This window comes from Microchirus variegatus, assembly GCF_963457635.1.
Source record: "Microchirus variegatus genome assembly, chromosome: 2".
NCBI lineage: Eukaryota > Metazoa > Chordata > Actinopteri > Pleuronectiformes > Soleidae > Microchirus > Microchirus variegatus.
The window spans coordinates 19,286,096-19,300,190 of record NC_139803.1 but is presented as its reverse complement, the minus strand read 5'-3'; the positions used below and the strand labels follow the sequence as shown (position 1 = coordinate 19,300,190).

General features: G+C 38.3%; 1 protein-coding gene across 1 annotated transcript in view; it reads left to right on the top strand.

Annotated features, from left to right (window-relative positions):
• Positions 1-1,095: 1,095 nt before the first annotated feature.
• The window catches only part of LOC310940472 (palmdelphin-like), a gene marked incomplete at both ends in the record, with an annotated part of 32,837 nt that continues 19,837 nt past the window's right edge, over positions 1,096-14,095 (top strand). Inside the window, 2 exons of the mRNA XM_083905449.1 lie at positions 1,096-1,140; positions 10,028-10,108. Of these exons, the coding sequence (XP_083761575.1) occupies positions 1,096-1,140; positions 10,028-10,108 (126 nt within the window). The remainder of the gene's footprint in view (positions 1,141-10,027; positions 10,109-14,095) is intronic.

Sequence of the window (14,095 nt, the reverse complement as noted above, 5' to 3'; positions counted from 1 at the left end):
TGCAAATCCTGGTCCGATCTGAACCAAACTTGCTCAGATTGATGACAGGCCGGCCCTGAAGACATTTATATGAAAATATTAAATTTTCAGCGCCCCCTGGTGACAGCAGATAATATTACATTTACAGTTTTTCATTTTGCTCCAACAGGGATTGCTGTATCCACCTGAAACAATATGTAAGACAGGAGACCCGTCCTGAACATGTCTATATGAAAATATTGTATTTCGAAAACCGTGTCCCCTGGTAACAGCAGACAGAATTACATTTACAGTTTTTCATGCTGCTCTAACAGGGATTGCTGTATCCACCTGAAACTTAATATGTCTGTAAAAGATGAAAGCCTGACATTCTAGTTCTGCACCGACAATATGTTACTGTGTTTTTGAGCTCTCCCTGAAACCAGTCATATCTCTTCAACAACATGTAGATGTTGAAGACATGTTGTCATCTGATGTATTGTCATTCTGTCTTTGATTTTAACGCAAAGTTTCAACACAACCATTCTACATTCCCTGCAGTCATTGTGCCGTCCTTCAGGCCTGGATCACATTCCTCTGACATGTGATACATATGTGTTACATTTATCTTTCTCTCTCTTACTGTCAAAAATGATTGACTCACATTTATATTGTGTGTTGTATTGTACCACAGTAAAATAGTGATGGCAGGGTTTACGAGTATACTGACCTTCATGGTTCTTATGTTATTACATTATAAATATTTCCTATTAAAGACTGCATATGAGCACTTATTAAACTTAACATGTATAAATACCTTTGCTAGTTATTACATTATGTAATAATGCTCAAAAAGTACTATATTTCTCCACAAACCAAAAATACAGGAATAACAATTAATTCATCCACCACTGAATAATGTTTTTCCTTCTCTTTGAGTTACTTTTGATGCATATGCAAATTGCAATACTATAATCAGACGAATGATGGTATATGACAAATGTTTTTCCGTTTTACTGAAGTTGGAGTATATGTAGCAATGCTGTGGTGGTTTATTTCAGAAAAATAAACAATGAGCCTCCCTTATCCCCGCACTTCTGAATCATTGTCATGTTCTGCGTGTCTTCGTAGGCAAACATGGAGGAGGCTGACCTGCTGAAGGAACGGCTCCGGGCCATCACGGTAGGGACATGGAGCAAGGCTCATGCTCATGTGGTTCTTATCACTCAAGCTAGGTTTATGATCGCTGTCCCAGTACATGAAACACCAAGAGACGGACAGCAATTTTGATACCAATATAAGCGATATCCTAAAATTCAATGGCGAAAAGTTGTTGTTTGAGACAAAGAAAATCTCCTCATGAAAATATTATTAGTACTCATTCGGTCTACTCATTCAGCCATTCATTGTAAAATTACTAATTTTAGGAAGAACAGTGGTAAAGTCATTTAGAATGAGTGCTTAAGAATAAATCATATACCCAAATCAGTAACCCTTTCTTTTACAGTCCCCTTATTTTAATTACCATTACCTAGTAAAAGCAAATACAATGAAACTATGGCCAAAATACTGGGTATTTACCTGGTAACTATATAGTAAATAATACTGTGTTATTGGGTAATTACTGCTGGTAATAAGAAGGTAAGTGGGTCAATGACAAATAAAGCTCCTAAAAGGGTATTTTTTTAAAGTATTTTCAAAATAGATGTAATGCATATTTCTGAGTCCAGAACAATGTGTTTGAACATGTCTCATATATTGAACAACTATTCCAACTGTTTTAGCTCATTTTTAACAGTATTTTTAACTTCACAACAAAAATGTCAGGTGGCACAACCAAATATTTATAAAAATATACATACATTCCTAATATTTATTTTAAAATCAATTATTTGGCAAATATCCCTTAAGGTGTCTACATTAGATTAACATTAGTATAGTATTAGTGTCAACATTTTTATCATTGTGGGTTTTTTTTTTTTTTTTACAATAATTTAAGATTGTTGCTCTCTGTAGGTCAGGTTTTAAGCATCCTTAACATCCAATTTTACATTTAAAGACAGGAACAGAATTTTTCGGCCAATCAGCTGCATGTTAAGAAGGCAGCACATGGCTACTTATGCAGCAGCCACAGAGACTCTCCTCACTGTTACTCCTGCTTCGAGAAGCTGTGTGTGTTTTTATTATTGAATCAAGATGGACCAGAAACGCATTGCAGAGGAGCTCAATCGTCGCTGTTACAGCGCTAATGTTTGGCAGTACTTCTTCACAAGGATAGATGCTTCTGGTCACGCTGACGCCGTAGAGAAAGAGAGTGGCAGGACATGCAAATAATTGGACATTTGGAGTCGAACAGACGCACAGTGCTTACTTCTGAGACGACGACATCCACCAAGAAGCCTGCGACGAAAAGGAAGCACCCCCGGACCTCTTATCTGATCGGAGGCACTGAAGTCTGCCGGAATACCTTTCAGTTTTGTTATGGGGTGAGTTTTCATTAACGTTGTTAATCTATGTTATGTTAGTGTTCATTCAAAGTCACATACAGACGCACATAGGGACGCTGTCTTTTAATAATCCACTGTGCGTTTCATAACGCCGTTTGGCTACATTGTTATTAGCTTTGCTAGCTTGCTTAGCTCGCTAGCTCAGTACTGTATTATTACAATGAGAATGATGCACACATCGAAACTTCGTATTATAAGCTACGATCATCTGATCGATATGTACGGGAGCATATGACCTCTGCTGTGCAAGAATAACGTGTGGATAACACACTTATGGTGCGTTTCAGAACGTTATGTTGCCATAATGGTTATTAGCTATACTAGAGATTGGGTAGCTCACTATTGGCGTGTTAAAAATAATACGCACTTTGAAACTTTTGTTCAGTCAGATGAGCGTATTATAAGTAGTAAGGGGAGCATGTCACGACCCTCTTTGAGATTTTGTACACCCGCAGGTTCAGTTTGATAATTCATATGCTTTGAGACGAAACTCCCGTGTTCGAAACCTAACATTGCATTGAATGATGTGTGAATGCCACACCTTTGCATGCATGAATCACACATGTGATTAACAGACATGTGATTAACACAATGTGTGATGAACGTGTTAATTACACGGGCATTCATGCACATAAAGGTGTGGCATTCACACATCATTCAAGCAATACTACTGATCAATCTATACTGATTCAGTGATAAAGTGCCTGTTAACATGAACCATGATCTGAAACAAGTATTTTTTTTTTTTTTTCCAGAATTGGCAAAGGCAATCTGACTGACATAATCAAACACTTTGATGAGAATGGGGCAACACCACGGTTAAGGAAGAGCTCACAACCACGGCCTCGCCTGTTCATCAGCCATGAACAGATTGACAGAGCTGTGGAATTTATAAAAAACTATGCGGAGGACAATGCCATCATGCTGCCTGGACGACATCCTGGGCATAAGGATTGGCATGTGAAGTTGCTGCCAACCCATGTGTTGTTGCTTGTGATGTCACCATTTAGCCCGCATATCAACTGTGAAGGACAGAGTGGGTACAGCCACATTGTGGGGGAGGAACTGGTATTGAAGATGATAATATAGTCCATGGTCTAGAAAATATTGAACTCTCCTTCACACACTTAGATATATTTTATTTGATATTTGAAGTATGTATCTATCTTTCACCTTTCTTGTTTCTCATTTTTATTCAAGTGCTTTTTGTAACAGAAGAATTTCCCTCTGGGGATCAATAAAGTAAATTCTGATTCTTATCAGTCCACTGAAGTACTTACAGCAAATAACACTACATTGACATGAACTACATTCATTCCTTTTTTTTCAAACTGCTACACTGTTTCTGTCCTGTGGGCTAACAGACATCAGATGTCACTGACAGCTAGACTGGGTGGGGGGTTGTGACCATGTAAATGTGATGCAAATGAGCAGCTATTGGCCTGGCTCCTCAAGAAGGTCAAAATCTTTCAGGCTGAATTTCTCCCTAAAGCAGTTTGAGGAGTGCCTACATTCAAATGGCCACATCTTCTTCAAAAATGATCATGTCCAATGATGGACATGTGTTTGACTGTGTTGGAAAGCTTAGAAATCACACTTTCGGAATCTGTAAATAACTCCAAATGTCCCCAAGTAGACTAGTGAACACTTTTGCCAGGGCTGGACACATTTATTGGTTTAAATTGGTTGCACCACCTGATGAATATTGGTTACACCACTTTTCATTGTTTTCACTCCGTGGTCTCAATCTTTGTGTAGAAGAGACATTTAGTGCTGCAATTAAGGGAATAAAACATGCATCAGATAAGCTGATCTCTTTAGTTAACTGCTCAAAGAGAGAACATTCTCTGGTGTGAAGTGAATGTTGCAGGGAGTTCATAATCTGCTCCGTATGCAACCAAGTTTAGCGCAAAAAGAGACATCTTTATTGACAAGAACAATGTAACTGTAATAATGACGCATTTGATGGTGTGACTTTGGTTTCAATCGGCACCTGGACAAGGGAGCACTCGCCGATTACATGGGGGCACAGTGGCCTTGTTCCCTGGTTTAGAAACATCTGTGGTGTATAAAATTTTTTATTTAAAATAAATAAACAACCCCAACTCTTAGCCTGGCGGGGGGCAAGTAAAGCCTGTTGTAGAACTTTCCAGCAGGTGAAACTGTATGTGTTAGATGTTATGACTAAGTCCATGGAGCATGCATAGTTTGTAATCAAAGCGCAGTTGTCAGCTAGATCATTGTTAATGCTCGCCCTGTGTCGTGCTAATTTTGATAGTGATAGTGGCATCTAAAATGTACAAATTATCATGCAAAATGATTTAAAGTGTGTAATATCTTAACATTCAAAACTAATAAACCTTCTAGAAGTGTCATGGATTACCTTAGAGCAGAGGTATCTAACAGGCGGACCGCGGTCCGAGTCCGGACCCAGACGCCGTCCTGTACGGACCTGGACCTACAGTGAATAAATTATTTAAGTATTTTAAATGTTGACGAGGTGCTTCTATTTTGACCGGCGCTGCTTTTCTAGACTATACGGTACTGGTTGAACGAATCCGGAAATCTACTGATCAATTGCATTCGACTTAAGCCATCCCACGTGACGCCACTAAAATCCAATCAAATCTGTGCATCCCGCTAAATAATGCGACTCTGAATACGGACAGATGAAGGCAGTGAGGAGCGAGTGACAGACAGGGAGACTAGTGAGCGATACAGCGAGAGAAGACGGAGAGAAAAGAGAGTTTACAGCGAGAGAAGACAGAGAAAAAACTGAGTTTACAGCGAGAGAAGACACAGAGAAAAGTGCGTTTACAGTGAGAGAAGACAGAGACGAGTGAGCGATACAGGTAGAGAAGAGTGTGCCAGAGAAAACTAATTAACATGGCGCTCTCTAAGAAGAGAAAAGTGGACAACGAAAATAGAGCTTTCAACCCAGAATGGACAGACTCATTCATGTTCAATCTTCCCCCTGGAAGCACAAAACCAGTCTGTCTCATTATGTTCAGAGACAGTGGCACTTGTAAAAAGTGGCAACGTGAAACGCCACTATGAGACCAAACACTACATTTTTGACCAAACACACCCACTCAAATCTGAACTTAGGTCACTAATAAGCACTCTCAGAGCTTTTTTTCCTTTAAGAGAGAAGATAATAATACATATGTTCAGTATAAAAGTGACAATAAATATTGTCGAAATGCTTTTTAATTGTTCTTTCTGTATTTGATCTGACAGTCAGTTGTTGATTACATGCAGACTACTAGGCTACTTCAGTATATATCCCACTACTAAATAATAACACAAGTTAGACAAAGTGGACCTATTAGAATTTTAGTTGGTTATCCCTGCCTTAGAGCCTTGAATAGCATTATATAGTGACATTCCTTGCAGTTGTGCCACGAGATTAACGATTGTGCCACCTGACAATTGAAACTAAACTCAAATTAAACAGCTTCTGTTTGGATGCAAGCATTATTTTCTACCCTTGTCATGAAGTTCACACAGAACACTTTTTTAAAAAATAAATAAAGAGTTTTATGATAAGATAATTTTTTTGTAATTTTACATTGGTTGGACCACCTTACATGGAAAGTGCATCAACCTACATATAGTTGAAAGTAGTTATTTTTATCAGTATTTGACAGAATGTACAAACCTTTTTGCTTAGTCCCAAGGTTCTCTGGGGTTCCTCTGGCTGATACAACATTTAGTTTACAGCTATTGTCTCTTGACTTCAAAATAAAGTCCAATGTTTATGGTTGCACCACCCTGATATTTAGGAAATGTAAATGGCTGGACAAAAGTTTTGCAGTTATTTTAGCAGCTTTAAAACTAGTGATATTAGAGAAAAAACATTATTCAAAAGACTTTAAACATAAAATAATGCCCGAGTATTTTATTTTATATTATATGAAAAGAAATTTTTTTTTTTAATTTTTTTTTATAATGGACTTAATATATGCATGTCATGTCATTGACCCAAGTACAATGACACTATGGCCAAAATGTTGGGTATTTACCTGGTAACTATAAAGTAAATGTTTGTGTATTATTGGGTTATAAGCTGGTCATAAGCAGGTAGCTACTCTCCCCTAATTACTAGCTATTTACCCAGTAAATATTTGGTAACAGAAATGTGTTACTACGTGTTAGCCTGTAATAAGAAGGTCAGAACAATGAAACCATGGCCAAAATACTGGGTTATTACCCAGTAAATTATAAAGCATTATTGGTAATAGCTACTGGTGATACTGGTGATAAATCTACAGCAGAAATACTAGGTATTTATCTGGTAAATTATATTGTGTTATTGGAAAATTACCACTGGTAATAAGCAGGTTCAAGTTTGTGTTCTTTGCATGTAAAAGGGCATAATCTATTACAAATGATTTAGTAAGAACATAGTAATAGCATGGAAACAAGCTTTCTTTTACAATACAGTTTTACTTTACTTACTGAGTAAATGACCATGTATAGTAATATATCAGAACCTACATGGTACAAGCAATAAATCCTGATCAAACAGGACCCTTAGGTTCCTTACTATAGTGCAAGGGACTGAGGTGTTACTGCCTAGGTTTAAAGCTCCACTTGAAAGTGGCTCTTGTGTATTTTGGCCCGAGGACCATGACCTCAGTTTTTTAAGCATTAGAAAGTTCTGGGTCATCCATGTCTGTATGTCTATGAGACAATCGAGGAGTTTGGGTCGTCCGGTCGTACAGATACGTATAGCTGGGTATCGTCTGCATACCAATGGAAATTTATGTTATGTTTCCTGATAATGTTGCCTAATGGCAGCATGTACAGGATGAAAAGAGTTGGGCCGAGCACAGAACCCTGAGGAACTCCGTAGTTAACTTTAGTGAGTATGGAGGATTCCTCATGTACACTAACAAATTGAAATATGTCCGATAAATATGACTTAAACCAGACAAGTGCCGATCCTTTAATCCCGACATCTTGTTCTAGTCTATGTAGCAGGATCTCATTAATAGTGCAGTCTCTGTGCTATGGTGGGTTCTAAACCCAGATTGGAACTTTTCAAATACATTATTGCTACGCACAACTGGGCAGCTACAGTCCAATGTGGCATATATAACCTCACAGCAACATTCTGTGGCTAAACAGATATCTTTCTCAGGCAAATCACCTTCCTCTGTATTAGTATTATTGTAATTGCACGAGCTGAAAATAATAAATTATTATTATTTTGGAGATGCACAGTGTGTGCATCTCACTGAGTCTGAGGAAGGTGTATCAAGATATAAATATATACTAAAACAACAAAGTCTGAAAATAAAAAGTGTGGGTGTGTTGTTGGAGGGAGACAGAGCTGCTGAGGAAAAACTTGAAAAATGATACAGGTCTACAGGGCAGTTTTCCTGTCAGAGAGCAGAAGCGCTACAAAACAATATTAACATAATTATTATATTTATAATATTAACTGTTTGAGAAAGTGGAGCCATTATCAGTGGGATTCACTCATATTTTATCAGAGTCACTGTCAGTATTTGCTGTACATGAACCTGACATGTGAGATATATGACAGCGCAATAGCACCCAGCAGCTTCTCCTCATTAACTGTAAACATCAGTGAGTTTCATGAGGAGGTAGGTCTGGGCTCAGCGCAACTGTTGAGCTATACAATAAAACACTGGTTAGTTTTATGGGTAGACGAACATTAGTCACTGTTAAAGTATTGGTGTTAACAAAATCACAGAATTGTTGTAGAATGGACACAAAAATAACATATTTAAACAATGAGTGAACAACAGATGGAGCACTTTCACATTATATGCAATAATAGAAAAACAAAAAAAACAGATTAATTAAGAGACACCAAGGCTATTAAATGTATGTAGGAAAAATATACACACTCATCAGCCACTCATTAGTCACACTTGTTCATCTGCTTGTTTACCCAAATATCTTGGTCAGGAGGAGCCAATTACTGATTGTCTGGTATTTTCACAAGCCAACTAAATATTCCATTCATCCATCCATTTTCTACCGCTTTATCAGGAGGGTCGCGGGGGGTTCTGTGCCAATCTCAACTGACATAGGGCAACCCCCTCATGACAACTGTCATGAGGGGGTTGCATTTAATTTCTTATTCTACCTGAGGCTGACACCAGCCTGGGGTCATGCTGGGTTATTTGAGGTCACCTGTCATTATTCTCAGGTGTTGCAAATTGAAAGGGGCAAACCGTTTTCTACTGAAGTTTTGTTTTGATTTGTTTAATATAAATAGAAAGATGCGTGTTTAATGGAAATGGGATATAAGCGAATATTGGAAGAAAATAAATCACTGATATCATTCAGAGAACAACGGGGGAATCTGGTTGGGATTTATACCTGAGTGCATGAAAAAACTATACAGTGATAAATTAACAGCCAGTATAGTGCCACAGTATCATCACTATTATGTCACTGCCTGGGGCTCATCTGATTTAAACCAACATTCTTTTCAAATGACCAGCATAAGGGTAGTGTGGGGCCACATGGTGAGGCTAGCGCTGCTGGCTTACAGCAAGAAGAGTGCCAGTTTGCATTCCGATTTGGGTTCAGATGGAGTTTTCCTTCCACAGTCCAAAAACATGCAGAGGTTAATTGGAGACTAAATATACTGTGGGTGAGAGAGTGAATGGTTGTATATCTTTATGTTTGCCTTTCAGCCTATGTTAGCCTAGATTGGTTCTGGCTAATATTTAGGTTATATGTATTATATTGTATTATAATTTCATATGTTGTCATTACAAGGAGTATTTCGGTAGACTTTATTTGCTATTCACTCAACATTAAGAGAAAACCTGTAGCATTTCATAGATTTTTTAATCCAAGAGTGCTGGGCCTTTGTGGACTAATTTGACTCATTCTAAAATCAACATTGAATGAATTAAGCCTGATGAGTATATGTCATTCGATCATCAACCTTATTTCATTATCATACAGCCAGTTGTCTGTGTGAAATGGTTTTCATGGTCCAGACATTTCATCTGAGTGACATCAGTGAGTCCAGCACAGACAGAGTTGGGGCTATAAATAGCAGAAGACATCATGAGGGAGATCCGCTTTCACTGAGGCTGAGTGTCACACAGATCTACCCAGTCACACCCAGGCCAGGAACACTGTACGTTTCTGTTTTATGCTGAGTGAATGAATGAAGGATATGTGATGAATGGACTTAAACAACATGGGATGGGATGTGCTCATTAACAGGGAAAATTGTAGTGGTTTATAGTGAATGGATGGACACACACACACACACACACACACACACACACACACACACACACACACACACACACACACACACACACACACACACACACACACACACACCACACACACACACACACACACACACACACACACACACACACACACAACAGGTATTGGGTCATGGCATGAAGGTTGTATTGCCTTTTGAGCTATTTATGGCTACTGGTATCTGTCACCTCAAGGTTGGAGTGTCAGCACAAGAACAAAACAGGTGCAATAGTTTTCACCATGTAAAATGAACATGATGCATTCATATTTGTGATTTGCCCCAACAGGACAAAAGAAGAATCCAAGAAGACATCGCCAAGAAAAGGAGACAGATTGAAGAGGAGAAATTAAAACTGCAGTACATAAAGGTACATTAATTGTAATTAAACAAACTCTTATCCTGGAGGAAAAATAATATACAAAAACACTGCTTGGTAATTCTTGTTAAATCTATGTATATTCTGCACAGGATAAAACACTGTTTCCCAGACTTTTTACAAGCAAATGTTCATGAAAAAATCCTTCCTGTAACGCCTAATATTGGCAAATTAATCATGTTTATCATTCTAACCAACTTCTCCTAACCGATCATCATTTGCTCACATTTAACTGTACAATAATACATTACAATAACATAAATAATAACTACTGCTACAGCCAGTGCCTGTCTGATAATAATATTATTACATTGAAAGAGACAGTGCAACCTCTATTTAACTCTGTGCCATATGTCAGTACATCTGAAGGCACCTATACCTATTTTACTCCTGCCCTCATAGATAATCTTGTTGATGGTACAGTGACCTCACTGCGTACTTCATTAGATTCTATTGCCCCCCTGAAAAACAAAGTAGTGAATCAGATGAGACGAGCACCATGGTATAATTCAGATACTCAAGCTCATAAACAGGCTTTACGTAGATTAGAAAGAAAATGGCATTCCAGTATTCAGAATGCCATTTTCCAGTGCTCAGAAAATGGCATTCTGAGCACTAACTCAGTACTCATCATGGATATCGCAAGTTCTTATAAACAACGACAATAGAAAGGATAGAGGATGGACACAGTAAAGCTAGAGGAGTTATTCCAGATGGGCAATAACAAGGTAGACAACTGGTGTGCTTGTCAAAACGCCATACGTTAACGGCACGCAAGAACAAATCTAAAGGTAACTTAGCCTTTATAGGGCTGTGTAATGTTGATGGGCGTGCGTACCATAGCATTAATTCCTGCAGGTGCCCCTGAGCCTAATTGCACCTGTGTGGGGGGACCACGGGGCGCTGTGTGTGACTTATGCGCTGATAAAGCGGTGGGTGATCGATTTGCCTGGCATCGATTGATTCAGTTTCAGCACCACCGTGGTGAACAGCTCTCGTCAAGAGCTTCTTAAGAAGCTTCTTTGGCTTGATCTTACGGTTCTCCTAAGAAGGCAGTTAAGAATGCATCTGGGAAACACCCGTATCTTAGCGCTCCTTCTTAGCCATTCCTTCTTAAGAGCCTTCTTAAGTCCTTAAGAAAGATTGAAACTGGGAAACGCGGCCATTATTATCATACATGTCATCACAATGGCCCTGTGATGGACTGGCAAACTGTCCAGGGTGCACCCTGCCTATCGCCCTACGTCAGCTGAGATGGGCACAGCACCCCTCGCGACCATCCGTTGGAGGATTAATCGGTTGCAGGATCCAGATCCAGTTTCGAGGCTACTAATACATTCTGCTGCCACCAGCAAACGGGATGAGGCCAGGACGGAAATGAGGACTCTGTCATTCCCAAGTCTCGACAAACCCAGTGATCCAGATGAATCCTGGCATTTAACCCTGTAAGACCCAAATTAAGAAAAACCTAAAAAAAAAATTATTTGACCATTCAGATGTTGTTGTAGGAGGCCTTTGATGCAGAAATCAAAGAGTTTTTGGAAAAAAAATGTTTATGTACGTTTTTAGAGAAACGTTGTAATTTTACAACGTTGGGCTTTGGTGGTAGCAGAATTTCTGTCTTTTTGCTCACTTTGTCTGAACAACAATTCACAACAACTAAGGGTTTATTTGCAAGTTTGATTGCTTACTTAGCTCCATAAATGTATATAACATTTAAAAATAATCACACATTAGTCATATTTTTATGAAATCATTTATTAAAAATAAATACATAAATAAATAAACAGGATAAAATTCTAGCTTTTTCTAGCAACTTCTTCATTCCTTTTTTCTTTTCATGACAAACTTTCATTGTTAGTGAATGTCTTAAAAACAGTTCTTGTCCTCTGAGTATCAAAGGCACTTGCTGCATTGCGTGTTGGTGAATACTTTATTGCAGCATCCTCTCTCTGTCTTCATGTCTTTATGTACATCCAATGGCAGGTGTGCACATCTCTTGGATGGTCTCTTCTGAGCATTCAGAGGCTTCATGATGTCACTGTATGTGTTGCTGGACTCTCTTTGCCTTAAGATCATATCCAGACCAGAAAAATCTGTGTTGGGACTGATGAAATATTTCTTCGGCCAGCGACACCTGTCACGGTGCATGATGTGTTTGTTTGTTTTTGGCTCAAAGTCCATGTAATTATCAGCTGGACAGTCCATGGGTGGTTGGTTTTCTTTGTCCACTTGTTGACAGACATCTTCATCTGAGTCTTCATCACTCTCATCAGTGTCATTGAGTTCCATCTCAACTTCACTCTCTCCAGTTTGGATGATATCAATCACATCCTGCACACTGTATCACGGCTCTCTCCTTGCTGGTGGCATTCTGGGGAAAAAAAGGAATGAATTAACATGTATAAATATGCTTTGTATATTGTAGTACATAACCTGAAGGAATAAATAGGGTGGTGGACCAAGTGCTCTGGGTAGAAATGCTTTCAAGGCAGACAATACTGTCTGCTGATTGTAAGTCACTTTGGACTAAAGCATCTGCTAAATGCCCTAAATGTAAATGTAATTGTCTGAGCCTATGGTCTCTACTTATCATACTAAAAGAAAAACATGCAAACCCCCACTTACATCCACACCCCACATTCAAGAACATTTACACCTTTCCCAGAACTGAGTTGTCTGTTGATATCCTCTTTGTGGACAAAGACATGGGATTTTAGCTCAGTCTGATCAAATTAACTATGTATTTTTTTAGACATAAAACTTTCAAAACAGTCAAATTTGACCAGAACACAACACAAGGGTATAATGTATGTAATGTATAATGTTCATGTATAAAGAAAATCCTCTGTTTCAGACAGTGGTGTTGTGGAGTGAATATCACCTGTCTGTGTCCACTGCAACAAGCCTGCTATTTTTGCTACCACCAAGACCCAGTGTTGTAAAATTACAACAATTATGTAACAAGCTCTAAATGAAATTTGATGCATCTATTTCACAATAACTAAATATGTACATGCTCTACACATTATAATAACATCCAAAAAAAATATAAAAGACATTTTACTTACTTTAATTTGATGAATCCAGTCCAATGAAACTAAGAGATTTTGTTCGGAGGAAATCTTGAAAAGTTGTATGCGTTCATGGCCATAAAGTGGTACTTATAAACAAATGTAACATCCACTAACATTGTTAGACTGAACAATAAGACCCAATGACTATGTGGTAAAAAACCAGATAAAATATAACAGATAGTTTTTAGGGATGGCTAAAGTTAACGTTGTAAATTTACAACCGTGGGTCTTACAGGGTTAAACACTTTTTACTCTTTAATGTTTGTAATTGTGTACCGTATGTTTTGGGTTACATCTACGGCCGTCCAGGGATCCCTCACCTGTGGTTCTCCCCAAGGTTTCTACCTCTTTCTTTTTCCCTGTTACAAGGGTTTTTTTCCCCTGGTAGTTTTTCCTTACCCTGGCCAAGGGTCTAATGACAGAGGATGTTACCAACCCTGTGAAGCCCCTTGAGACAAACTGTGTTTTGTAATTGTGGGCTATATAAATACATTTTGATTTGATTTGATTTTATGTGTCTTTTAAAACATTCACACATTAACAATCAGATAAGGGTTTGGTAATTGTCAGCAAATTTATTTGGCAACCCAAAATTGATCACAAGTATTTATCCATGGTTCTAGTTAATCACGACTAAATATCTGGGACATAGTTGTACACAAGCTTCCTCTGGAGGAATTTTGACTTGAGAAAATTAAACAAATAATTACTCACCTTATATCATTTTAATCTAATTTGGCTATACCAATATCTGAAGTATATGTGAGGAAGATGAGGATGATGAGAGAGCAACTCATCTGTTTGGAAATGTACACCACTGTATTTTTAAGATCTCAATATTTTCTCATGCCATGTGTGATCTCTCTTGTCAGGAAGTATATGGGTTGGTATTAGAGTGTGA